This window comes from Acinonyx jubatus, chromosome X (assembly GCF_027475565.1).
Source record: "Acinonyx jubatus isolate Ajub_Pintada_27869175 chromosome X, VMU_Ajub_asm_v1.0, whole genome shotgun sequence".
NCBI classification, from domain to species: Eukaryota; Metazoa; Chordata; class Mammalia; order Carnivora; family Felidae; genus Acinonyx; species Acinonyx jubatus.
The window spans coordinates 4391574-4418697 of record NC_069389.1 but is presented as its reverse complement, the minus strand read 5'-3'; the positions used below and the strand labels follow the sequence as shown (position 1 = coordinate 4418697).

The window sequence follows — 27124 nt, the reverse complement described above, 5'->3', positions numbered from 1 at the left end:
GCCTCACCTGTGAGAGCACACACCTTGCATCCAGCTCCTCTGATAACACTGCTGGCTGGTCGGGAAGGCTTTGATCCTCTGTGGCAGTTTATACAAGATGCATGGGGCCCCACTCAGTGTTCAGCGATGTTTACACAAGACAGGTGCTCAGGGTCCACATTAAAGAATCATTGGGTGTTCGCGGTTAAAATTGGCTTGCTGTTTCATAACATGTGTAGTAAAAGCCACCAGGCCTCCCCAGCGACTGGGACATGCTCGCTACTTTATAAACCATCTCAACAACCTCACTGGGAAAGTGGTTAATCATTCTTATACATAAATGAGTTAATGGTGTCTGCTCTAGCATCATCAGGCACATCCACCATGGGCACACCTACCCCTAACCTGTCCTGAAGGGAGGGCCCCCTGCCACAGGATAAAGTCAGAGGCAAACATCAAGAGGGAGAGAATTTAAAATGAGGGGGAGCCCGGGGGGATCAGTTTGTGAAGCATCTGAATTCAGCTCAGGGCACAATCTCAGGATTCATGAGTTCGAGCCCCATATGGGGCCGTCTGCCGTCAGCACAGAGCCTGCTTGGGATTCTCTGTCCCTCTAACTCCCCGACCCTCCCCCACTTGTGCAACTGTGCGTGTGGTGCATCTGTGTGCACGCATTCTCTCTCAAAACAAAACAAAACAAAAGAAAACGAGATGGAAGGTAAGAGGGAGAGGGGGAGGGCAGGAGACCTTGTGTAGTGCCATGGATCCCAGTGGTGAACGAGGCTCCTATCAGGGGGGCACAATGAACCTCAGGCCCCTCCCTCAGATGTCCATGGTCATGTCCAGTCACCCAGGCAGAGAGAAAAACAGGCTAGGGTTTGACCACGCACTTCAATCTCCCCAATGTTTGAGCATTCATCCTCTCTGTAAGATACAATTTGATCTTATTTTATTTTTTTAATGTTTTTATTTATTTTTGAGAGAGACCGAGCAAGCGGGAGAGGAGCAGAGAGAGAGGAAGACACAAAATCTGAAGCAGGCTGTCAGCCTGAGCTGTCAGCACAGAGCCTGACGTGAGGCTCGAATGCACGAACCGTGAGATCGTGACCTGAGTCGAAGTCAGATGCTGAACGGACTGAGCCACCCAGGCGCCCCGTATACATACCGTTTTAGATGAGTGACATCGACTTATGTACCAATGCGATGTGTGTTTTTTCTCATTCGTGAGTGCTCTGAAGTTCATGCTGGAAGTTACGTTTCCTTGTCATTAACATGGACTGGCATTTCACTTCCCTGATAGAAATTTCTTTAAGCCCTTTTTCCATTTTGTGAGGGTCGGTTTAAAAGTGAAACAAATAGGGGCGCCTTGGGGGCTCAGTCAGTTAAGAATGCAAGTCTTGATTTCGGCTCAGGTCATGATCTTGTGGTTCATGGGGTCAAGCCCCACGTTGGGCTCTGTGCTGACAACGCAGAGCCTGCTTGCAATCCTCCTTCTCTCTCTGTGCCCCTCCCCTGCTCATCTGCATGCTCTGTCTCTCAAGGTAAACAGACATTTAAATAAATGAAATAAATAACCCGTGAATGCATTTAACCCTAAAACACACATTGCCTTAACCTGAATTCAAGTAAAATAAGTCAAAGGCACGGATCCCACCCACTTGTCGTCTCCCAAGACACTGGGAAAGCTGACCGGGATACGTGACCACCCACCGTGGGGCTCACCCACCAGCGTCCACGCAGATAACAGACCCTAACAAGCTCTGGCATGTTTCCTACACTTTCACATAAAAATAATCGCCACCAGAGATCCTCATACCAGGTGGAACTCCCATACCACAGTGCAGTGCCCCACATACCCCAGGTGGGGGTCAGTGGCCTCGGCCACCCGGCTGATTCAGTAGGTCTGGGTGGGGCCTCCGGTTCTGCATTGGTGGCCAGACCCCACGTGAGGCTGACACTGCTGTGCCGTGGGCCACCTCAGTTGTCTTCCGGTGCCGGGAGGAAGCTTGGCTTCTCTCGCGGAGGTGAGTCCTTGCCACTGTACTCTGAGGGCCAAGAAGGTCAACAGTCTCGGCCCTCTCCACAAACCAACCAACCACATCCCAGAGGAAAGACGCCATGAGCGGCTAGGTCAGCCATTCACGGAGCTCAAGCCTCAGTCCAGGGCTGCCTGGCTTATGCAGAAACCAGGGGAGCAGGGAGAGAAGCAAACCCAAGGCCTCCCCCGCGAGGGGCCCCCAGTTCCCAACTCCCAGGCCAGCCACATGTTTTTGTTCTAAGAATGAACTCGTGAGATTTCTTAGCGGTACAGGGAGCGGGTTCTCCGCGTTCTCCCTCTCGAATCCCCGGTCAGCGAGCTCTTCCCACGGGGTCGTGAGTTCCTGCAGTCGACGGGAGTCTACCTAGGCTGAAAGGTACTGCATGTACGGGCCAGAACTTCTGAACATCGGAACCTGCCCTCCTGCTTCCCTACGCGGCTGGACTCCAGAACGGGACGCCAGGCTGTGTGCACGCATATGTGTGTGTGCATGCGTGGATCGATGTGCGGCTGGAGGGACGGCTTCATGGATAGGTAGACAGACAGACACAGACGGACAGACACAAGTACTGGGAGGTGTTGCTGGCATCTACTGGGAGACTAGGGATGCTGTTAAAAACCTACGGCGCACAGGACGGCCCCCACCACACAGAAGGATTGCGCCCATCTGCTACGTCTGCCATCACTAAGTACCACGGGCTAGAAGCCCAGGTATGCAGGCGAGTGGTTCTGTCTCTGAATTCGGCCGCATTCTGAGGTGCTGGGGGCTGGGACTTGACCCCGTGACTTTTGGAAATCATGATTCGGCCCACGTCAACTTTCCCTGCCCCAAATATCAACAGAGCACGGGGGGGGGGGGGGGGGGGGGGTGGGGAGGGGACGATGCCGGACCAGGGGTATGCAGGCGAGCGGTTCCTGCACTTTACTTCACTGCATCTCTATGCACACGCGAGGGCCCGGGAAGCCACCTTAAAGTCTCCTCGAACATGCATGAGCCTTCCCTTGCTGTGTTATCTGGGTCACGCCCACCTCGGAGGGAAAACAAACCCGCGTGCACACTGCGGTATGGAGGTCTACACAGGGCTGCCTTCCAGTCTTCGGAGGCATGTCTAGGTGATCGTTACAGCCATAAACCAGCGCGTTCAGTCATCTGTCCCCAGCCAAGTAACGAAGGGCGTGAGTTATCAAACCTGAATATAACTGGATGGCAAAGGAAATGGTAACACTCTACGATGGACTGGGTGTTGGGGGTTCCTCCCCCCCAAAATTCATAGGATGAAGCCTGAATCTCCAGTGGGGCGGTACTTGGAGGGAAGACACTGGAGAGCACAATTCTGACACCAATGCCTATTTGTGGGTTTTCGCACAAATGTAACACCAGGTGGGTGTCCTGCAGTTAAACCCAATGCTGACACACATACCTGGAGTCAGCGTCGGGTCTCACAGGGGAAGTCACAGGGAAGTCTCCAACGCTGTTCCTGCTACCATCAAATTAGATGGCCCTAGCAAGGAGAGGTTGTCACCAGAGCCTCTGATGGAGCTGGTATAGATTCGAGGTTCCCAGGACCCCCTCTTGGGTTCTGCTAATTTACTAAAGTAATATAGGGGCGCCTGGGTGGCTCAGTCGCTTAAGAGTCAGACTTTGGCTCAGGTCATGATCTGACAGATCACAAGTTCGAGCCCCACATCGGGCTCTGTCCTGACACCTCAGAGCCTGGAGCCTGCTTCAGATTCTGTGTCTCCCTCTCTCTCTCTGCTCCTCCCCCACTCGTGCTCTATCTCTCTCAAAAATAAATTAAAAAATTTTTTTTTAATTTACTAAATATATACCATGTATAAAACACATGCAGTAATGTCTAGACTTCACAACATACACGTGTGACATATTAATATAATTATTAACCAGCTTTTGATGAGATCATGATGGAGCCCCCCCATGATGGGATTACTGAGCTTATAAGAATAGGCACCAGAGCCCCCACCCCCACCCACATGAGGACAGAGAGACAAAACAGCCACCTATGAACCAAGAAGCAGGCTGTCAGCAGGAACCGAATCCTTCAGCATCCTGATCTTGATTTTGGGCCTCCAGAACTGTGAGGGACAAATGTCTGCTGTCTAAGCACCCCCGTCTGTGACACTTTGTTCCAGCGGCCAGAACAGACTAGCATCCTCTTAGGAAGGGTCTCCCATCTGCAATGTCCACCAAGAATTTATAAATCTCTGACAGAGACAGTCCACTACCCTTAGGACTCACTCGGGAGGTCTTGGGTGCTTAAGTTTTTCTTACCGTGTGCTGTTTACAGTTTGATCTTACTGAATACAAAAAACTACATATAACTTAACAGACTTGACGCACAGATGCGTACCAATCCATAAAGAATATAAAGCACACACAACATATAATAAAGTACAAAAGTATATGTTTGCGCACGCATATGTGAAAAGATACGCGTACTTTGATATATGCCCTTCACTGCTCCATCGTTATGTCTGAAGCCACTCCCAGGCCAGTTCTCCAGCTAAAGGAATGTTAAGCCGTGCAAGGAACCTTGCAGTGGGAGAGCGCGCCTTGGGCTCTCCAAACTCTCCCCAGGCTTGCTAGTGCTGCCAACAGGGACCTCCAGTGTCCCTCAAGGCTTCCCTCCACACATCTCTTTGAGACCCAGCCCTGCCCCCCCCCCAGCTGCTGCAGGGCCCCGCACAGGCAACCTGCAGAAAGGGCACCATCCACCAGCCTCAGGCTCCCCGGGACCGGGTCAGAGCCAGGGAAGGAAACGAGAGCCGCCCAGGGTGAACCACAGGGCTCGGTGGGTTTCCAAACGGGACTTGGACGACAAGCGCCTTTCCAGATATGACACAGAGAGCAAACACACGGACAGAAAAAGCAAGACAGCAAGACGAGGAAGCTGAGATAAGCTGAGACATATCTATCGTTTTTGCTTTAGCATGCATGTTCATTGTGTGGGAGAGGATCCTGATTTTCAATCTGTACGATCACTTGTGGATGTGTTTTGGACGCCACCGCACTACAGCTGATTGGATCGTCTGCCGCATTTTAAACTTGTCGGGAAAAGTAAGACATCATCCCACGGGGAAAACACAATTTTGCAAACATAAATTGTAATTTGTGAAAGGAAATTCATCCTCTCTCTCTTCCCAGAAGCTCTGTTTCTATCTTTGTTAGGAAAAGAAGCATCAAAGTGCATTTAGTTACATGCATAGAAACCACTTCAGGTGTGAACCTGTTTTCATTTTTTTCCCCCCCAATCTAGCTTGTCACAAACACGGCGGTTCTTGGGATCTGTTTCTGGGTTTTTTTTTTTCTTTTGTTTTTGTAAATGAAGGGATATCTTCCGTCATATCCAAGAGATATATAAAATTCAAAGAAAAAATCATTTGAATCACATTTTTACATCTGTGGAGAGAAGTCCACACGACCCCCTGTCCCTCTGCAGCTGCAGTGACGTATACACGTGTGTCTATATATTACACATACAATGTTGGAGTCCTAACCCCTAGGAGGCTCAGAAGATCATCTTATTCGAAGGCAGAGTCTTTACATAGATAATCAAATTAAAACGTGGTCATTAGGATAGGTAGTCCCTTATAGCTGCAGTCGTCACACAAAGGGGAAATTTGGACACAGAAACAGACCCCCAGAGAGATGATATAAAGACACAAGAAGACCATGTACAAGCCAAGGAGAGGCCCGGAACAATCCTGTCCTCAACGTCTCCGAAGGCATTGACCCCTGTTGGCTGTTTGTTCTCCAACCCCTGGCTTCCAGAACTGTAAGCAACATATGTGTGGTGTTCAGGCCACCCAGCCTCTTTGTTACAGCAGCTGAGCACAGTCCCCTCACTAACTGAACTGCCTTCTCTGTCCTCAAAAAGAAATCATAACCTGTCACAGCAACAGCTCTAAAAGACACGAATTAACTGAATATATACTATTTGCTAGTACTAAGGGATTGCTTGACCCGCGTGTCTCCTTAAACATCCATCTTTCATGCCCAAGGAAAGCGAGGTACAGAGACTCCTTGTCTATCATCTTGCTCCGCTTACCCAATCCACGCAAGTCACACCGGACCTTTGGAACTTCACCAGAAATACATCCTTAAGGTCTTACAGTCTCTGGAACTTTCTAACTTTGGCTTCCTTAAAGAGGCCCTATCCTTATGCTTAAATATGCATATGCAACGCCACCAACACTAAACAGAAACGGACACATAAAGGTATCTTTGAGAGTGGCCAAAAAGAAAAAAAAAAATTTCCAGGTTGCATTCAGAAAGAATGCAAAAGGTTTAGAAAAACAAAAAACCTCAGAGCCACAAAGGCAGGTGAAGCATGAGCAGGCGAAGGCGGCAAGGCACATCCCTAATTTTGCTTCCTCCGTTTCCTATCTGATCGTTTTCGGCTGATTTTGGGAGGACGCACCAGCTGGGGATGCTCTGCCGGTGATGAAGCCAGGGGGACCGCAGACCCGACAGACCCACTGGCCTGCGCATGCGCCAGGCGGGGCCCAAGGGGCGGCTGGCGCGCGAAACAGAAAGGGGAAATCTGCGAGGGTCCCGGGACGACCAATCAGGGCTCGGACAGCTACATAACCAGGCCATCTGGCTCCACGTTTACCGGGTGGCTCGCGGTGATGCCCGCCTGAGCACCTCTACGGCCCTCCCCGCAACTGCCCCAGGGACCGTCCTTCGAGGCTCTCCCTCCGTCCTCCCGCCCTTTCCAATCTCGTCCTGCATCTGCCCCCACATCGGCAGGTCGTCGCTGCGCTGCCCCGTTTGCGGGGGTGCATGCGGCCAAACTCGTGCCCGCCCGTGCCGCATCCCGGCTCCTCGGCAGAGACTGGGTGACCCTCTTAGACGCGCGCGCGACACAGAGGAGAGACGGAAGCGCGCGTGCGCGGCTCGGAGCGCGCACTCGATGACTCGCCAGAGACCGCCAGAGGCGCGCGTGCGCAGTGCGGCTCGGGACGTGCAGGGTGGCTCGGCGCGCGCGTGCACGGAAGCGGCTCAGGGCCCGGAGGCTCGGGGCGCGCGTGCGCAGAGCGGCTCCGGGCTCGCGCGGAGGCCTGGGGCGCGCGGGCGCGGGGCGGCGGGCGCGCGCACCTCTCTCCGCCCCTACCTGGCCGTGACGCCGGCACAATGGCGGCTTCCGTGCCCCCGCCGCGGCCCGTCACCCACCTGCTCTTTGACATGGACGGTCTCCTTCTTGGTGGGTAGCCTGCGGCCGCCACCCGCGAGGGCTGTCCGGGGAGGACGCGGGCGGTGGGAGTAGAGGGGGCGCAGGCTTTCAGGCCTGAGGGCGGCGGCGGGGCCGAGTCTGGGACCCCCAGGCGGGCAGCGGCGGCGGGAGCGCCGGGGCCATGTCAGGCCGGCCGCGCGCGGGGCTGAAGTGTCGACGCCGCCCGGGGCACTACTTCCGGTGGCCGCGCCGCGCGTGGGGACGGAGTGCGTGTGCGGGGGGGGGGCAGCGCGCGTGGGGGCGGCGCTCGGAGACCACCGCGCGGGAGTGAAGGGTCCTTCCCGCTGTGCTTGCCGGGAGCGCCGCCCTGCCTCAGTTTCCCCACGTGCGCATCAGCCTGGTGGGTCCCTGCCGGCCTGCTCCCGGGGGCCGTCGGCGTGGGCGCCGAGGTGCACGCACCTTGCTTGTAGCATCCCACCGGGCAGGGGTCCTCAAACCGGAACGTCTGGAGGCGTTGGGGGGCACCTAGGTAGAGGGGGATGTTGCTGGAATCCGGGGTGGGGGGGCTAGAGGCCGGGCGTGCTGTTGGGGCTCCCGCGGTGCACCGGAGCGCCCCACGCCACGACACATTATCCAGCCTCAAATGGCCGGACTGCGGAGGTGGACGAGTCCTCTTAAGTGGCCAGGCTGCCCGGAGTGACCTGCGGCTCCGGCATCACTTGGGGAGGGGCTTGGCTGTGCAAGAACTCCACCCCACCGTGCTTTTGAGCCCAAGGGCCTGAAAGTTGGATAAAGCACAGGGATTATCAATCTTTCTACAACGTGCTCTCTCTGGGGTTCGACTGAGAAATCCATGCTCATCAGGAAGTTCACCTGCCGTGAAAAGTTCAGGTAGAATTCAGAGAAGACAAACACCCAGTGCGTAAATGCGGAGGGAACTGTCCTGAGGGCTACCCAAAGCCTCCACATCCTGTTGCGTAACAGTATTAAGTTACTGTGTTCTGACCTCATAGCCTCCAGAAGCCCTCACAGAACTGTAAAAATGCCTGCATAATTTACATGGGCTGCTGACCTGGTGGAGGTGTGCATACATTAAGGGGCTCGTAGCCTAGAACCCTGTAGAGGAGGATATGTGCATTCACTAATAAACAATACAACTCAGAGAGGTTAAGTCACTTGCCCAAGGTCACACAGTGGATAAGGAACAAAGCTGAGGAATGATTCCAGATCGATCTGATTCTAAATATAAATGATGTGTTCATCTTAAACGGTGAGTATGACGTCCTTTCCCCCCCCGCACCCCTCCTCGCCCTCTGCACTGGTCCTATTGCTAGGTGATTCAGTAGTAATAAGACTGATTTTTTTTTTTTTTTTTAAGCCACAGAATAGAAACAGGCACTTTGAAACCAGATTAATTCCCGTAAATGTATAAAATAAATAAATAAGTAAATCCCCATAGAGGTCATCAATTGCAGAGAACAGTGCATGTAGCTCCTAAATCTGAAATGACTCCATTTCAGAAACCTTCTGGGATTCATAAGTATCATTGGTAGACAGGACTTTTCCTGCTCAGGTGGTCAAGAAGTTAAGTTGTCAAATAAATTCCTTATCCTCTAATGAAAGGCCCAAAGAACTGTTCTGGGAGTCTCATGAGTATTAATGCAAACTGAGAGGTCTCGTTAAAATGTAATTTATTAAATTTCTAAATGAGCTGCATGCTTACCTCCGACTCCCGATGCAAACATAGCTGCTCCCTGAAGCCAGGAATGTGGCTTCTGTCACGGGACCTGCAGGAGCAGTTACGAGCAGGGGTCTCCACTTGCCAGTTACACCAAGCGAAATGGTTTGCCCTTTGCAACTGTCATCCAAGCCTTTGAACTGGTCAGAGAAGCAAGGATTAGTGTCCTTTGGGAAGATAAGACATGGCCCTTTTTGGGTTTTTTTCCCTCTTAGTGTCTGCCCCTTCTTTCAGGTTTCGCTCTGCTTTGAGGTAGTAAGGCTTTGCAGAACTTCCTCAGAAATTCACTCGTTCCGTTCTTTTTACAAAATGTCTCGTATAAGACACTGCTTTCCAAAATGTACTGCTCTGTCTCGTGCAGTCTGGTCAGTTATGCTGGTGTAGTTCATTCAGTGTGTCTGCTGTTTGCAGCACACTGTGCTGTCCATTTGTAACCAGTCCTTTTGCGGTAGGTTTGTTAGCACGGTGAATGCATTTTCCCCTGCAAGTTCCGTTTGTCAGCCTAGCCTCCTGTACTGCTGTGCTCAGGGAAATACGGTTCAAAACAATTAGTTTCAGGAGGCAATGCTGATATCTGCGGGGAGGCTTGTTTAATCAGAGGAGAATGAGGAAGTAAATAGAAATTTTTGTGGAAAGGTTGACCACACCCAGGTACTATTTCGGACGTTTGAAATGGATGACACTGTTGTCCTTTGCAATAGAAACGACACTTTTGGATTCTGTTTTTGTTGACACAAGGTAATAATCAACTATGATCTAGGTAATAATTTTGTCTCTCAGATGCCATTTAGAGAAAGAGGAGAAGGGACTGAAATTGTTTATCAACCACGACAAGATTTCGAAGGAAGATGACAGGTATTCAATAGTGTCTCGCCTTCTGGATGGGGAAGATTATCCGGTTCGTAAAAAACTGAAATTAGGACCAAAGTGGGGGGCGGGGGGGAAGCCTGTCGTTTTTAGCAAACAGGAAATTTGCTGTGCAGAGCAGTGCTCGTAGAAATAGGACCTGCATAAAATGTCCCACAGCAACGCTAAAACACACATGACCAACGGACCTGCGTAACACGTATGAGATTTTTTTTAAGTGGACACCGGAGCTTCTTTTCTCAGTGGTGCCCTATCATCTGGACCCTACTGGGGTTGTGACACTTCCTCAGGAAGGTAGGGCCGAACAAAGCATTGTCAAGATGCCTCCCTACGCACACGCATCCCCGTTGGCTGGAGATAATCATCGCATAGCATGCTCTACATTTTGGAACCCCCGACCTTGGCTGTGTGCCCTGGGGTCTTGTGCTGGGTGTGGGGGCAGCCGTGCTCTGGTACATTCACGTTCTTTCTGCCCTGCTCCCCTGGGAGCTGACCGCACGTGCTCAGGCTTTAGCTCTCCTTGGTAGGTGAGACTTGGGTTCCTTCCGTCCTTGCAGAGAAGTCAGCTGAAGTTCGGAGGGCAGTCCAAGGCCTTGCAGCTGAGGAGAGCCCACGCCCAAGGCCTTGCAGCTGAGGAGAGCCCACGCCCAAGGCAGCGCAGACTCTGCGTTTCTCACTTTGGAATAAGATGCTGCTGGGGGTCTGGGGAAGGACCCTTTGGGAAGAGTGGACTCTAGACCATGTTGGAGAAAACTGGCCACTGCTAACAAAGCAAACCAAGTATGGGCCGATGCTGCTAAACTGTCCCCATCGGTGACACTTTCTAGTAGATCTGAACTGCGTCCTCCCCAAGTTTGTGCCTGGTGTTAGTGGTCAAACACGTCCACCTAAAATTTGTGCTTAGAGGTGGTCGTCGGTCGCCCACCACAGCTGCTCCTCTTTCTAGAATAACTGAGAAGGGATTGAGATCCAGGTTGCAGAATCCTGCTGATAACAGACTTTTGTCCAGCGGGCAGTAGGACGGAAACATTCAGCCAATCCCTGTGAGTGCGGCTGGGCCCTGCCCTGTCCTTGCCTTCTTCTCCTGCATCGCTCAGCCCCGCACTGTGTGTGTTTGCGGCTTCACAGACTCTCATCATCGAGGGAGGACAGCACTCGCACTTTGTCACAAAGCCGTTTCTGCTCTTTTCCTCCTTTCTTCTGGAAAAGCAATGTGTTGGGCGATATTTTGGCCCCTTTTGTCTTTCTGATGATTTGCCCTTCACTCTGATTCTTTTCTTTTTAAATTCCCGTGATTAACGTACCAGTCAGGGTCCCTGGTTTTTTAATGCCGTGTAAAACAGCAAGGGAAATGATGCCCCCAAGAAGTGTCCTCAAAGCACTCATTACAAAGACGCCTGGCCACACCTAGGGAGGAGGCGTTTGAAAAAGCATTGAGACACAGCCTGTAACTGGAAAATACAAAAGTCTCCTACCACAGTGGATTGCATTTAAAAATGAGTTTCCTACGTCAAGTCTGCATGAGTACCTGTGACTAGTAATTAGAGCATTTGATTTGTGAGAACTTTCACGTAATTGTGTTAAAATAGGTGGGGGCAATCTTGGCTGTTTGGTGCAGATGTCTCTGGTTAAAGTTGCCCTCAGGACGTGGATGGAGAGTTCTGTTGAAAACATACTAATCGTACCACGTCCTGTCTTAAGAAGCTTTTCCCCGCCCCCTGCCAGCTCTGTAGAGGTGGACAGCTGTTCTACCCAAAGTTCTGAGCTTCGGGTAGGTACATCACCTTCCCTGTGCCCTGGCTCCCTCACACCCAGAACTCCCCATGACGTCTGTAGTCAGTAGCTAAGTCTCAGCGGGCAGAGTGTCTGTGCGGAGAGGGCCCCTGTGCGGGCGGAGGGTGGTCGCATCCTCACACCCCTGCCTGCAGGGCGGTTTCGTTGGCATTGCTGGTGGTCCTGGGTTGGGCGGTGGGCGGCCTTTGATTCTGCTTTCCTGCTAGGTCTAGGAGCGAGGTCATGGCATACGCCCCTTTGTGATCAGTGATGCTGTACTGGAAAATCTCACACATCACGTGGGTGGTCAGGGAGAGACACAGGAGCCAACCAAACCTTGTGCAAGCGGCCGCAGACTGTCCTGTCTGTACCCGAAATCAGAACAAGAGCAAAATCGTGGTTTGCACATGTGAGCTTCTGTGAGACGTTGGGGGCAAGAGTCAAAATAAGCATCAGGCTTCCCTCCCTTTCATGTCCTGAGATCCCGCCCTCCCCCCTTATCTGTAGGAAAAGCGGGGTGTCTTTGATGAGAACTTTGCGCATCTCTCCTCCCTAGACCAGCATGGTCCATGAAGCCGTCACCAGCTGCCTGTCACCTGGGAATGTTGTATGTCTGCCCTGCGAACAGGAAGCACACGTGGTACCCAGGGGTGTCAAATGTAGGTAGTTCACTGAGGAGCTGAATCGTCCCTTTTATTTAGTTGTACTTAATCTCAGCACTCCCCGCGGTGCATCCGTGCATTCCGGACCCGTGCGTCCACTCATCCTTGTCTGCTCACATTCCCATCCTTGTCTGGCGCCAGGTGCTGTGTGGCATTCAAGCAAGCCCCTACTCTTAGTCTCAGTGTCCCGATGGGACAGAAAACGTGGTGAGTGGACTCTGTGCGTAACTGGCTACTAAGCATGGCAAGGGCGTGGTAGAGACAGAAAGTACTTTCAGCTGAAGTCACCTGGAGAATGTATGTCAAGGGCAGGAAGGAGCGAAGAAGAAAAACGGACATTACCAGACCAGGGGAAGAAATACGAGAGCGATAAACATGTTTTCTGAAGCAGGACAGAGTATTTTTATCAAGCAGACAGTTTGTGTTTAGGAAAAAAAAAAAAAAAAAGACTTCTCCGTAATGATTGTATTAGAACATAGAGGGGACGATGGTCCAGCTGAGAATACTCTAGTGTTTTCCAAGCTGGGTTCCACATGGTAGTTTTATGTGCCTTTATCCTGCTGTAAATCAGAAAGCTTCACCCCTTCCTCCAATCGCATCCTTTGTTTTCCCCCATGATAGTGACTTTGGGAAGGCCGGTTACGTTATGCAATGTTCTACGTTCTGGGTTTGTCTGGTTGTCTGTGCCTGCTGTCTCCTTACCTGCCCCTCTGTTTCCCATGACCTACAAATTATGCTTAGCGGTCAGCTGCACTCAGCCATTTGTGGCAAGCACACGCAGAGCTCCTGTTGCTTTTCTGGGGAGAAGATGCACGTGGTCAGTTCTGTTGCCCTGGTCCCTGGTCGTGAGAAGCCTCGTCTTCGTAAGACGTGTGGAACTCACTCTTGTCCTCCTTGGTGCCACACGGGATGTTTTGGTGGGAGGTCTCAAGCCTGAGAGCCCAGGTGTAGGTGGTGGTCATGGTGTCTCTGTGTCTCCAAGACCGGAACCATCAGGCAGAAAGCTGGGCCGGTGTGGTTACAGGGGACGCCGAGGCCACGTTGGCACACACTCGGAAAAGAGGGCGCTTGCGGGAACTGAGGATAGGTGTGCTTGGGGGGCTGTGTCTGCAGCCTGTCAACTGTAGTGCGTTTATTTCCACCTCTTCCGGACCACGTGCCGTGATCTCTTGAGTGGCTTCAGGGGATTTCATCTAAGTGCATTCAGACCTGTGCATTCAGACTCCTTGGAAACCCAAGAGTGATGGGACAGCAAATACAGTTGCTGCACTTTGTGCACTTTGGAAGCGTTAACTTAGTACTTCCTACAGAGGCGGGTCTGTGCGGATATAGTTGTGCGTTCTGCACAGTTTACGTCCCTTCTCCAGCCCACAAAGCAGGATTCATGAGTCTTAAGCCAGAATGCAGGGAGGGGTCCCAGTGGCAAAATGCAGCATGACACGAAATCCAGAGAGTAATGACTACGATAGATCGTAACACTCTAGGAGCGCCTGGGCGGCTCAGTTGGTGAAGCGTCCGGCTTCAGCTTGGGTCATGATCTCGCGGTCTGTGAGTTCGAGCCCCGCGTCGGGCTCTGTGCTGACAGCTCAGAGCCTGGAGCCTGCTTCGCATCCTGTGTCTCCTCCTCTCTCTGCCCCTCCCATGCTCATGCTCTGTCTCTCAATAATAAATAAACGATAAAAAAAAAAAAATAGATTGTAATACTCTAAAAAAAAAAAGGAAATGTCATAATCCTCTCAAGACAGAGGAGGTGGGGAGGAAGACAGCTCTTTTGAAGAATGCAGTCAATAAATATGGAAAGCATGGTTGAATTAGGGAAATCAGCATTTCACGGTCCCCACCGTGAATGGTTTGGACAGGAGTCACCAATGGAAGCCAAGACCATTGGACTCAGTGTGGGGGCCATGATGGTGCCCGGACAGGGCCCGAGTGCCATGGTAGAGGATGTGCTGTCCTTAACGGCCAGAACAGCTCACCTGTCTCACAGTTGGGTGGTCACCAGTTGGGGGTCTATGAGCGCTTTCTCGTTTGGGAAGGTCAAAGAGCAAGTAAGGGGATGCTACGTGAATACAACCAGACAAATACAAACTGCAAGGTCATTCTGCAAGGTAGCCGGGCCAGACTCCTGATCAACGTCAAATATTCTGGGGAAGCAACAGGGGTGGGCTTCTGTAGTTTAGTGACGCTGACAGGGCATAAGCACTCGCCTTGCACGCCTCTCTCTTGGCGATGGCCCGTGAGCCCAGGCTGCAGCGAATGCTCTCGCTTTAAGGACTCTCTGACCCCCGTGGACTGCCCTCTGGTCTCTCTTGCGTTCATCCCAGTGACCATCGGTCAGCCCTGCCCCACTGGCACACTGTGTCTAGCCCAGTGTGGAGCCCAGAATTCTCTGTCCGACCTGGTCTTCTGCAGCGTCCCCTTGAGCCATGCACGTCATACACTCAGACGTCCCTTCCAACCTTCTCTTCCTCACCCTCGGCCCCAGCCCCGAGGCATGCAAGTGCTTACTTAGTCCTAAATCCTTCAGAGCCATTTCTACGCCCTCCTGACCACCAGTGCCTTTCTTTAGGCTCTCAGTGGTTTCCTCGCACAGCCACGGTGTCTCTCGTGAGCCTTTACCGTGTGCTCAGCGCTCTTGTGAGCTGCGGTGTGCCTGAGTTAGGTCTGCAAGCTGGTGGCCCGCACTTAACTGCTGTCACTCCCCTTTCTGCAGAGGACGGAGCAGAGAACGAGGCAGTGATTCATCCAGAGCACTTCCGTGACCGCCACTGATACCAGTGGTGGTTCCGGAACTGTGCTCTTCCCGTGGGTGACAGGGCAGGGATCCTGGGGCAAATGAGTGGATGAAGAAGGTGCTGGTGGGAGCACAGAGCTCACCAGCAGTTTTCACCTAGAACGTTCATACATGTCTTTGAGAAATGTGGCCACAAACTGGTCCCTACTCCCCTTCCGAGAGAAAGAGCATTCGTGCAGGGAACCATGACCGTCAGCTCTACCTGTTCTGTGTCTGGTGCCCTGTTCTGTGCCCTGCAGGTTTGCGCTTGGGTACGTGCTCAGAACACAAACATGTAAGTCATTTGTGGGTCTGCCAGTCCCAGCCTGACGAGCTCGTCCCTTCCTGAAGGTACAGCAGCGTATCTCTGCTGCAGTCTGGTTCAACCAGTTGTGGTGACCTTGCCCGAAAGGCAGCAGCCTGATAAAGGCATTTACAGTCGCCCACTGGGTCATTTGGACAATACAGGAAGCCAGCCGTCCAAGCCAGTTCAGGTGACTGAAAGCTGCCAGCCCTTAGCTGGGTCCATCCACATGGCTGGGGGTTGGGGTGGGGGTGGGGGTGGGACTTTCCACTGTCGAGGGTTTGTTTGGGGATAGAGTTCTAAGTGGAGGAGGGATTGGAGAAAAGTCTGATCGGATGGATCCACAGAGCTCGAGGAGACAGATGGTCAGGGCGTTCATTCAGTTCACGGGTCCCACGGGCTTGGCTAAGCTGCCCAGCCAATGCTGGCTAGAGAGACTGGCGCAGGGCATGGATATCTCCCCACCTCACCGCCCCTGTGCTTCTGGGGACACGGTCTGGGGTGCGGTGGCGTATGTGCTGCAGGAAGGCAGATGTTGTCCATGCTACCGCCGTGTCATTTATCTGCTCAGCTGACCCAGTTTCCTTGGGAGCCGGGAGCGGGACATGCGCCAGCAGTCCAGGGTGCCTCCCAGAGAAGATGGGTCCTGCGCTCTGTGGCCGAGCCGCAGGAAGACGTTCGGTGGAGGGCGGCCCAGGCTGAGCGTGCCCTAGGCCGGGAGGACGCTGTGCGCACATGGAAAAGGGCAGGGCTTTGGCAAAAGGGCCTGTGTGTGACCGGAGAAGAGGTTCCTCGCTGAGTGATGGGAACAGAGCTAGGAAAGTGCTCCCAGGACAGAGCCGTCTTCCTGAGGGCTTCCTGGAGCAGAGGGTGCTGCGGCAAGCTGTACATGGTGATGCAGATGACTAAGGCCTGCCCTCTGTGGAGACGGCCAGCAGGCTGTTCCGGCTGTCCCCGTGAATGACACCAGGACCGCGTTTGTGTCTCGGGACCCCTGTCCCACGCCACCACAGACCGGTGGCTTTGACGTGTCTCTCCCAGTTCTGGAGGCCGGAAGTAGACAGGTGTGGCCGGGGCCGTGCTCCCTCCAAGGTTGTAGCGGGGGCTGTGTCCCGCCCATCCTAGCTTCTGGTGGCTCTCGCAGTCCTGGCTTTGGGGCCACATCCCTCCCACCTCTGCCTCCCTCCTTATGTGGCCTCTCATTTCCTTCCTAAAGGGACACCTGTCATTGGGTTTATGACACACCCAGATAATACAGGATGATGTCATCTTGAGATTTTTGACTTAATCACATGTGCAAAGACCCTTTCTCCAAATAAGGTCCCATTCACAGGGTCCAGGAAGGCAGGACGTGGATGCATCTGTTTGAGACTCTCCACGCAGCCCATTACAAGGACACAGAGGGCTGGTGTGGAAGGAAGAGGAGAAGCCTGGTTCAGGGGCAGTTTAGTTCATGACACAGTTTGCAGGGACCGAGGCAGACAGATGTGGCCGGGATTCCCTCCTGCCGTGGCAGAATTGCACGGGCTCGTCCCCAAGCACCGCAGACACAAGGCTTTGGAAAAGTGAGCAGTTCTGTTCTAGGCACGGATACATGTTGACTTTCAGTCGCCTGAAAGTCTGGCCACATTTACGTTGATGTCATGGTTGGGGCGGGGGTGGGAGTCCCATAGATGCCTACGGCAGGCATCACCCTGCCGAGAGAACCACAAGAAATGGCCATCCGTCTAGGCCCATCTTTGAACTGTGCTGGTACCCGGAAGACATTTCACATTTGCATGTGGACGTCCCCCTGCCCCCGTGTGATGCACATACTCACAGACCTGGATGGTAGGTCTAGGAAGGAAGGATCTGGGAACTCAGCCAAATGGACCTACACCCATCGCGTTCTGCTATGCGTCTTGATTTGCTTCGTTTACTTTTGCATGGAAATAGCAAAGAAAGAAATTGATTTGGGGCCAGGAGGACAGTGTGTTACCTGCTACGGGGAGCGGGTGGGGATCCTTCATCATTTCTGGGCTTCCCTTGGGCCCTCTGATTCCTCCTCCTGAGCCCTGTGCCAAAGCCTGCCATTTGGGTCCTGTCCGTGTGGATGTGTGAGCACGCCAAGCGCTGTCATTCGCTTGTCATTCGCTTTGAAAGGGTCTGAGTCCTCGAACAAGGAAGGGCATCTACCCCGAAGTACAATTACAGGCTGCTCCCGGATGAGAGTGAGGAAGTAGCCCTTTGCCGACAGGCGATCTTTGCTGGCGGGTTTTGCTTCCAGTCTGTCCCTTCGCGTGGGTATTTGGGGGCAGGCGGCCTGCTTACGGTGCTCCGAGGGCGCCGTGGGCAAAACCCTGGCTCCTAGACCATGTGGTCCACCGGGGTTCGGAGCCAGGTCAGTTCCGTGGACTGTTGGGGTCTGAGCACGTAGAACAGTGCCCAGACGCGGTGTGTGTGTGTCGGCAGAGAAACCCCAGTCAGTATGTAGCTGGTGGTGTGGATAGCCGCCGTGTATACCTGCGTGGCGGGGACGAGCGTGGACGAGAGGAAACGGTGGGAGGGGACCCCTCGCTTCTCTCCAGCCCGCATTCTCAATACAGCGCAGCCAGTAAGAGAACAGAAAGTGGCACAGAACCTGGGATATCCGTGGGCGTGTGCCCTGAGATGTTCCAGGGTTGTTAACTGTTGTTAATGAAACGTTGGGCTGTAACTAATGACCTCCTGGCACCTCTCTGCTATATACTCGCCTTCTCTAATTATGTCCAAAGCAGTGGCTGCCAACCGCCGAAGGCCAAGGACTCTGTCCTGTCTTCCCACATAAGAACCACACTCACCGTGTCACTTCACCTGCGGGAGCTCAGAGTCCAGCTGCATTTAAGTGCAATTATATTTAATACGTACTTGCCAGGTACAGAAAAGAGATCATGACGGCTTGTGCTGGGAACTTAGAATCTAAGATATGAATTATTGATTACTCACAGAATAATCACCTTGGGCCTCGCTCTTGGGTCGGACAGCTGTCTGGATCCTGTCCATGGCACCCCTCGTTTGCATCAACACTACTAGCCTGTAAATGCAGGGCCTAATATAGCCTGGGTGTGTGTTACTTGGGTAATGGGAACATATTTCCCTCGGTGGGAAGGTTATCAGTAGAAAGTGGGTACCCACATTCATATGGAGGAAACCCTCCTGATACACCCTGTGTATTTCTTAGTTCCAAATGTCCCCGCTCACCTTTTCCTGAATGTGGCGAACTCCATTCTGGAATCAGCTGACATTGCCAGGAGCTGATTTCTGCCTTAGGGCAGAACCCTTTCTCCCCAACCCTTTCTCCCCAACCCTTTCTCAGTCTCTGATTCTCTCTCTCTCTCTCTCTCTCTCTCTCTCTCTCTGGCCCACTTCCTGTGTATCAGACTTGACTACTCTACACCTTGGTTTTAAAAATATACCAACTGTTAACGTTAGCAGTTCAAAACATTTAATTTCTGCCTACTCTGTGTACAAATGTATTAGGCTTACACCATCACCGCTAAGAGGCCATAACAGCCTCTGGTTCTATTTACAATTTCTGTCATCAACTTAAACACCTTTATGGTCATTAAACCATATTTATAAAGCCACTAGGTTTTATGTCCTCGTTCACTACTTCTCTTGTCCGATTTAGCCAATGGAACCTTTTTGAATAGCCAACGATCACTTTCCCCTCATAAATGAAGTTGATTAAGAACGATGAATCTGAAGTTCACTTCACTGTTCCAGGAGAAGTCAGTTAACATCATCTTAACGTGTGAGTGAAGATTAGTAATTTCAGTGAGCGTTTAAAAGTTTATTTATGGCACTGTGGCCCCAATGGGCCAAATTCAATTAAAGACTCTAAGTCACAAAGTATTAAATAGCACACAAGAGTTTATTTGGTGGTCTTCCTTCCCTTAAACATCACTGAATATCTTGGGCACCGAATGAGCTACCTGTCCCTTAGGGAAAATCCGTCCTCTACCAGATACTTTTCCCACCCAGCTGATTAAATTTTGCATTTTTTAACACACGTAAATGTCTTTCCACTTAAATCCAATACTCTTTGAACTCGACAAGAATTCTCCATTCTGATTATAGGTCCCAGCTTTAAGCAAGTCCTAGGGAGGGCTATGAAAATGGCGTCTGATTGAAGGCGATATCTTTCATGTACTGGGTCTGACTTAGAGTAACATCTTATAAGGCCATAGACTGACATGCCTCAGAAAATGAGCATGTGGCTGGCCTTAACTCTGTGTCCATGGACCCTCTACGTGTTCACAGAGAGGAGGTGTCATTAGTTGCCCCTTTGCCGCTGGACGTCAGGACACCAACCCCGTACCCTTTGATCAAGACTGCTCCCCCATCACTGCTTTTGAGTGTCGGTGGTGTACTCTCCATGGATGGAGGGACCCACACCTTGCTGCTCGTGGTTCTTTGCAGAAACCCTGAGTACAGTTCAGTAAAATCTGAGATTTGTAAACCAACTTAGGTCATGTGAGCATATTCTTTTAAATAAAAGGATCTTGATTGGGGGTGCCTGGGTGGCTCAGTCGGTTGAGCGTCCGACTTCGGCTCCTCAGGTCATGATCTCACAGTTCGTGGGTTGAGCCCTGTGTCGGGCTTTGTGCTGACAGCTCAGAGCCCGGAGCCTGCTTTGGATTCTGTGTCCTGTGTCTCCCTCTCTCTCTGCCCCTCTCCCATTCATGCTCTGTCTCTCTCTGTCTCAGAAATAAATAAAGATTAAAAAAAATTAAAAAAAAAACTACACTGGAATTAAAATAAAAATAAAAAATAAAATAAAAAGGATCTTGATTATTTGTTGATTACTCTCCTAGTCCCTCCTCATTTTGAAAAATAAGATGTGTAAGGAGACCTTAAGTGGTTGGTTGGGTATGCCCTTGACAGAAAGAAATACCAAATAGATAAAGATTTATTAGAACTCCATGGGCCGGACTGGGACTCCCCAAAATTCACCAGTTGAAACCCTTCACTCCCAGGCCCTCAGAATGGGGCTGTGTGTGGAAGTGGGGTCTTTAAAGAGGTGACTAAGGTAAAATGAGGTCACTAGGGCAGGCCCTGATCCCATAGGGCTGGTGTCCTTGTAAGAAGAAGAGATTAGGGGGTGCCTGCGTGGCTCACTCAGTTAAGCCTCTGACTCTTGATTTGGCTCAGGTCACGATCTCACGGTTTTGTGAGTTCAAGCCCCACGTTGGCTCTGTGCTGATAGCACGGACCCTGCTGGAGATTCTCTCTCTCTCTCTCTCTCTCTCTCTCTCTCTCTCTCTCTCTGTGTGTGTGTGTGTGTGTGTGTGTGTGTGTGTGTGTGTGTGTCACTCCCCTGCTTGCTGTCTTTCTCAAAAATTAATAATAAATAAAAAACCAGGGGGAATTAGGACACGGGCACACACAGAGGGATGGCCACGTGAGGACGCGGGAGAAGACGGTTTACACGCCAAGGAGACAGGCCTCAAGGGGGAACCAGCCTCGGCCCTGCGTGGATCTCAGGCTCACAGCCTGCAGTATTGGGAGTGGGAAAGGTCTGTTAAGCCTCCCGGTCTGTGTTCCTTTGGTATGGCAGACCAGTCCACCCAGGAGTTTAGAATTTTTGATACCCTGAAGGGATCCAGCAGTCTGCACCAAGGTTCGACAGTCTTCGCCCTGGGGACGGAATGCTCTGGGATACACAGAGCTGGGATGTAAAGACGGAATGCTCTGGGATGTACTGGCTGTGCCAGTGGGAACACCACGGAAGTTTCTCCAGTCTTCCTTGGGTCCTCTTTCCACAGTTGAGTTTTGTGACATTCCTCCACCCCCCCCCCCCCCCCCAAAAACTGCTTAAACAAAAAGCACGCCCTGACAGCCAAAGGAATATGCCTGGACGTGATGCATTTTGTGTCTTTAAAGGAGGAGCACTTTATAGTGATCGGCGCTGAGTTCACCGCAGTGTGATTCCTAGATGTCACGATGCTTTGCCTCGCCCTAAATTAAAACTGTTTCTGGCGTCGTCTCCCTACTAATGCTTACACTGCTGGTGTTGTATCCCAGCAGGCCCTCTGCGGGGGCTTCCTTCATACCAGTGATAAGGACAGAAGGCGAGGAGGGGCAGGGCAGGCTACTGAAAGGTAGATCCCGAAGAGAATGGAAGCTGTTCTTTCAGCGGGGAAAGAACGTCTTTCAGCCTTGCATTTTGTGGAGGACATCTGCTGGTTTTCATTTATTCAAAAGGCATAAAAACATATGGATTCATCATTAAACCATAAAGCCTGGGGCCTTCGGAAGCTAGTTCTTAGCAGAGTTTACACATCTGCAATACAAGAAAGACACATCCATCTAGAACGCGGTGGTTGTCTGTCCCCTAAAATTCAAGAAGGACTTAAATTATTGATGTTCGTGACACGTGCCAGTGGGACATGGGAAAGAAGAACCCAGCGATTAATGAGATTTGTGCGTCTGCGATTGTGATGTAGCACTAAGAAAGGCCAAGGCCACGGTGTTCTTTAACAGCTGGTGGCCAGCCTCAGGGAAGTGTCACACGTAGTGCCATGAACCGTCTGTAGCTGCCTTTGACCTCCGGCTGTTAAGGTCCTCGTGAACGACATGTTCAGAAAATTTTGTTCTTTCTTACGCTGGGTGTTTGGTCTGCTTGAGACTCACTGTCTCAAGAAGTCCAGTGATAGAAAGGACCAGAAGTCCAGTGAAAAAAAGGAAAAACAGGTGGCCGAGAACGTTTCTTATTGTGTTACTTTTCTGTTGCCGGAGTCACCAGTTAATAAGACAACACAGACGTCTTACAACAGCGACATTGTGCAGGTCAGAAATCCCGTATCTGTCTCGCGGGCTGAACTCTTGGTGTCCTTTCTGGAGATGCGTTCCTTTCTGGAGGCTTGGGATTCCCTTGCCTTCTGCAGCCACATGCGGGCGGCCTCATTCCGGGGCTCACAGCCTCTTGCTCGTCTTCAGCCTATCCACACGCTCCACGTCTCTGACCATTGTTTGGTAATACGGGCGTTTGGGGCCCCCCACTTCCCTCCCAGCACTGCCTGCTCCCCGAAGATTTGGGGGTGTCGTGTTTTCATTTTCATTCGCCCCACAGGATCTGTGAGTTTCCCTTATAGTTTCCTCTTTGGCCTTTGAATATACAGGCACGTTGTGTACTTTCCACGTGTTCTTGCCGATTTCCCCAGTAGATTTTCTATTACCAGCTTCTATTTTCATCACACTGTAGATTGGGGAAGTATTTTGTATGATTGCAAGCGTTTGTCAGTTTACGGCACCTTGGCCTAGCGTACCGTCTTCCCTGGAGAAGGTGTGTTTTCTTCGGCCGGGGGGAACGTTCCGCAGATGTCTCCTAAGTCCAGCTGGTTGGCGGTGTTTACGTAGTTCACGGTGTTAAGTCTAGTCCCCTCTATCCTTGCTGCTTTTAATCTAGTTCTGCCCCTTATTAAAAGTGTCATATCCAAATCTCCAACTGCTATTGTTGAATTATCTATTTCTCCCAACAGTTTTATCAGTTTCTCTTTTATGTAATTGGGGCTCTGTTGTGGAGTTCATACGTGTTTATAATTGTCGCATCATTAGAATGCGGAATGACCTCTTTATAAAATGCTTCTGTTAGATTTCTTGGCTTTGTAACCGCTACAGGCATTTGTCTTGAATCTCTGTTGTGTGATGCAGCCAATCTGCTTCTCTTTTGGTTGCTGTGCACCTTGCCTGTCTTTTCAAACCTCCTTGAAATCCTGTGCTTCTCTGGACGTAAACTGTGTCTTGTAGACACGTTATAGTTGGAGCATGGTCTTCTTGTTTTAAAATCCATTCTGGCATGGTTTAGCTTTTAATTGGGGGTTTTGATCATTTACATGAAATGCCACTCCTGATAACACAGGATTTTTGTATGGCATATTGTTTTGTGTACGTCTTATTTTGTTCCTTTATTTCTTCACGGAGAAGTTATACTGCCTTCTTTCATATTAACTAGATACTTTCTAGTGTACTATTTTCTTAAAAATATAATTCATTGTCAAATTGACTAACATACAATGGGTAGAGTGTGGTGTTGATTTTGGGGGTAGATTCCCATGGTCCATTGCTTACATACAACACCCAGTGCTCATCCCAACAAGTGCCCTCCTCATTGCTCGTCACCCACCTCCCCTCCCTCCCATCCCTCATCGACCCTCAGTTTGTTCTCTGTATTTAAGAGTCTCTTATGCTTTGCCTCCTTCCCTCTCTGTTTGTAACTATTTTTTTTCCTTTCTTTTCCCCCATGCTCTTCTGTTAAGTTTCTCAAGATCCACATATGAGTGAAAACATAAGGTATCCATCATTTTCTGACTCACTTATTTCACTCAGCATAATACCCTCCAGTTCTATCCATGTTGCTACAAATGGCCAGATTTCGTTCTTTCTCATTGCTAAGTGGTATTCCATTGTATATATAAACCACATCATGTTTATCCATTCGTCAGTTGATGGACATTTAGGCTCTTTCCATAATTTGGCTGTTGAAAGTGCTGCTATGAACATTGGGGCACAAGTGCCCCTATACATCAGTACTCCTGTATCCCTTGGGTAAATTCCTAGCAGTGCTATTGCGGGGTCATAGGGTAGATCTATTTTTAATTTTTTGAGGAACCTCCACACTGTTTTCCAGAGCGGCTGCACCAGTTTGCATTCCCACCAACAGTACAAGAGGGTTCCCGTTTCTCCACATCCTCTCCAGCATCTATAGTCTCCTGATTTGTTCATTTTGGCCACTCTGACTGGCATGAGGTGGTATCTCAGTGTGGTTTTGATTTGTATTTCCCTAATGAGGAGTGACATTGAGCATCTTTTCATGTGCCTGTTGGCCATCTGGATATCTTCTTTGGAGAGTGTCTATTCATGTCTTCTGCCCATTTCTTCACTGGATTATTTGTTTTTTGGGTGTTGAGTTTGATAAGTTCTTTGTAGATTTTGGATACTAACCCTTTATCTGCTATGTCGTTTGCAGAGATCTTCCATTCTGTCGGTTGTCTTTTAGTTTTGCTGATTCCTTCGCTGTGCAGAAAGTCTTTAGTTTGATGAGGTCCCAGTAGTTCATTTTTGCTTTTGTTTCCCTTGCCTCCGGAGACATGTTGAGTAAGAAGTTGCTGCGGCCAAGATCAAAGAGGTTTTTGCCTGTTTTCTCCTCGAGGATTTTAATGGTTTCCTGTCTCACGTTTAGGTCTTTCATCCATTTTGAGTTTATTTTTGTGAATGGTGTGAGAAAGTGGTCTCGTTTCAATCTTCTGCATGTTGCTGTCCAGTTCTCCCAGCACCATTTGTTAAAGAGACTGTCTTTTTTCCATTGGATATTCTTTCCTGCTTTGTCAAAGATTAGTTGGCCATACATTTGTGGGTTCAATTCTGGGGTCTCTATTCCATTGTTCTGTGTGTCTGTTTTGTGCCATTACCATACTGTGTTGATGATTACAGGTTTGTAGTAGAAGCTAAAGTCTGGGATTGCGATGCCTCTGTTTTGGTTTTCTTCTTAAATATTACTTTTGCTATTCGGGGTCTTTTGTGGTTCCATAGAAATTTTAGGATTGCTTGTTCTAGCTTTGAGAAGAATGCCAGTGCAGTTTTGATTGGGATTGCACTGAATGTGTAGATTGCTTTGGGTAATATTGACACTTATATTGACATTTTAACAATATTTATTCTTCCAATCCATGGCATGGAATGTTTTTCCATTTGTTTGTGTCTTCTTTAATTTCTTTCATAAGCTTTCTCCTTCATAAGTTTTCAGCATACAGGTTTTTCCATTTTGGTTAGGTTTATTCCTAGGTATTTGATGGTTCTTGGTGCAATTGTAAACGGGATCAATTTCTTGATTTCTCTTTCTGTTGCTTCATTATTGGTATAGGGAAATGCAACCAATTTCTGTACATTGATTTTGTACCCTGAGGCTTTGCTGAATTCATGGATCAGTTCTAGCAGTCTTTTGGTGGAGTCTTTTGAGTTTTCCGTATAGAGTATCATGTCCTATGCGAAAACTGAAAGTTTGACTTTTTCTTGGCCAATTTTGATGCCTTTGCTTTCCTTTTGTTGTCTGATTGCTGATGCTAGAACTTCCAACACTATCTTAAACAACAGCGGTGAGAGTGGACATCCCTGTTGTGTTCCTGACCCTAGGGGGAAAGCTCTCAGGTTTTTCCCCATTGAGGATGATACTAGGTGTGGGCTTTCCATAAATGGCTCTTATGAGAAAAGTATGGAACACTTTCCGAATTTGCCTGTCATCCGTGCTCAGGGGCCATGCTAGTCTTCTCTGTATCGTCCAGTTTTAGTGTATGTGCTGCCGAAGCAAGCACTCTGCCGTTTTAATTCTCCCCTTGTTTCTTTTATTATGTATTATATACGTTCTTAGTTATTTTCTTAGTGGTTGCTCTGAAGATTACAGTTAGCATCTTTTTTTTTTTTTTTAATTTTTTTAGTGTTTATTTACTTTTGAGAGAGAGTTACATAGAGTGTGAGAGAGGAAGGGGCAGAAATAGAATGAGACCCAGAATCCGAAGCAGGCTCCAGGCACTGACCTGTCAGCACAGAGCCCGACACGGGGCTCGAACCCATGGACTGTGAGATCATGACCTGAGCCGAAGTCAGACGCTCTACCACTGAGCCACCCAGGTGCCCCAATTACAGTTAACATCTTAATGTGTCGCCACCTAGTTTGCACTAATGCCAGCTTAGCTTAAAACTTATGCCAAAACTTTGCTCCTACATGGCTCCATCCTCTCCCCCCTCCTTCGTGCTGTTGCTGTCATGAGAATTTCATCGTTCAACATTATGTGCACATAAATAGAGATTTATAATCATTGCTTAGTGTAACTGTCTTTTAAATCGGATTTTTAAAAAAGATTTACAGACAGAAACACATTGATCTTGTCTTTTATGTACCCCCATGGGTAAAATCTCACTCCCCTCCCCCACATTTGTGAACCATTGCTTGAAGGAATATAAAAAAGTGTTGGAGCATCCCTATTGAGCATAATTTCAGCATAATCTACTAACATTGCCAAAGAAATTTTTGAGTTGGCCATTGCATAACGAGCCAAAATGCAAACATTCAGGTAGAAAAAGTATTGCATGTTTAAGTATTTCCAAACCTTACTTGATAATAGTTTGCAAAACAAAAAGCAAGTTATCTGTCATTTTGGGTTGTAGGCCACCTTCAAGTTAGATCTTTTCTTGGGGTGTAGCTGAAAATAGTGTTGATGGAGAAGGGACATAGATACCTAATCGTGCTAGCAAGGGTATCAGTTTGACGTGGGGAGAAGTCTTTTTGGAGACCGTGGTTGAGTTTCCCCGGGCTGCACGGTCAGGGGGCATTACACAGTCTGAGAAAACTTCTGTTACGTTAGACGTCCTGCGTGTGCGAGTGGGCGAGCAGAGTCCAGACATGCTGCGTGTGCAGTGTTTCTACTTCACCCCAAGCACAGAGGCGCGGCTGTGTCCCCGAGTCCTGCATCCTGTCACTCAGTGGTGCTTGGGGCTCTCATTCACAATCTGGGGCCGACCCCTCTGCCGTCCCGTAACACAGCAGTGCCCGCTTCAGGGAACAGCGGGCTCTCGTCGCCACGTGCATACCCTGAGATTCCGATTCCGCCTCAGGGACTCCACTTGGGACACATGAGACGAACACACGTACAACAGGGAGCAGCCATCGCTGTCTGGGACTAGGGAAAAACTGGTGTGAAAAGCCTGTTTTCTCTGTGCAATCTGCTGAAAGTATGCTTTTAAAAAGAGAACCCGGGCACTTGAATGGGTCAGTGGTT

The 27124-nt window shown here is 50.1% G+C and overlaps 2 protein-coding genes and 1 non-coding gene across 9 annotated transcripts in view; 1 reads left to right on the top strand and 2 right to left on the bottom strand.

Annotated features, from left to right (window-relative positions):
• STS (steroid sulfatase) overlaps positions 1-7902 on the bottom strand; it is a 160414-nt gene extending 152512 nt beyond the window's left edge. The window contains exon 1 of one of the 4 annotated variants that reach the window (XM_053202037.1): positions 7672-7902. In XM_053202037.1, the coding sequence (XP_053058012.1) occupies positions 7672-7685 (14 nt within the window). In that variant the 5' untranslated portion in view covers positions 7686-7902. Of the gene's footprint in view, positions 1-7211; positions 7451-7671 lie in introns of those variants that run through there. The other 3 variants (XM_053202036.1, XM_027050618.2, XM_027050619.2) reach the window with 3 other exon arrangements.
• Positions 7060-27124, top strand: part of PUDP (pseudouridine 5'-phosphatase) — a 374053-nt gene continuing 353988 nt past the window's right edge. For 3 of the 4 annotated variants that reach the window (XR_008289993.1, XR_008289994.1, XR_008289992.1), the window contains exon 1: positions 7060-7242. Coding sequence is in view for 1 of the 4 variants with exons in the window: in XM_027050621.2 (XP_026906422.2) it covers positions 7173-7242 (70 nt within the window). In the remaining 3 variants the exon portion in view is untranslated. The remainder of the gene's footprint in view (positions 7243-27124) is intronic. The other variant, XM_027050621.2, reaches the window with a different exon arrangement.
• Positions 25555-25660, bottom strand: LOC113596630 (U6 spliceosomal RNA). The gene has a single exon (XR_003417429.1). It is a non-coding gene; the product is annotated as a U6 spliceosomal RNA (small nuclear RNA).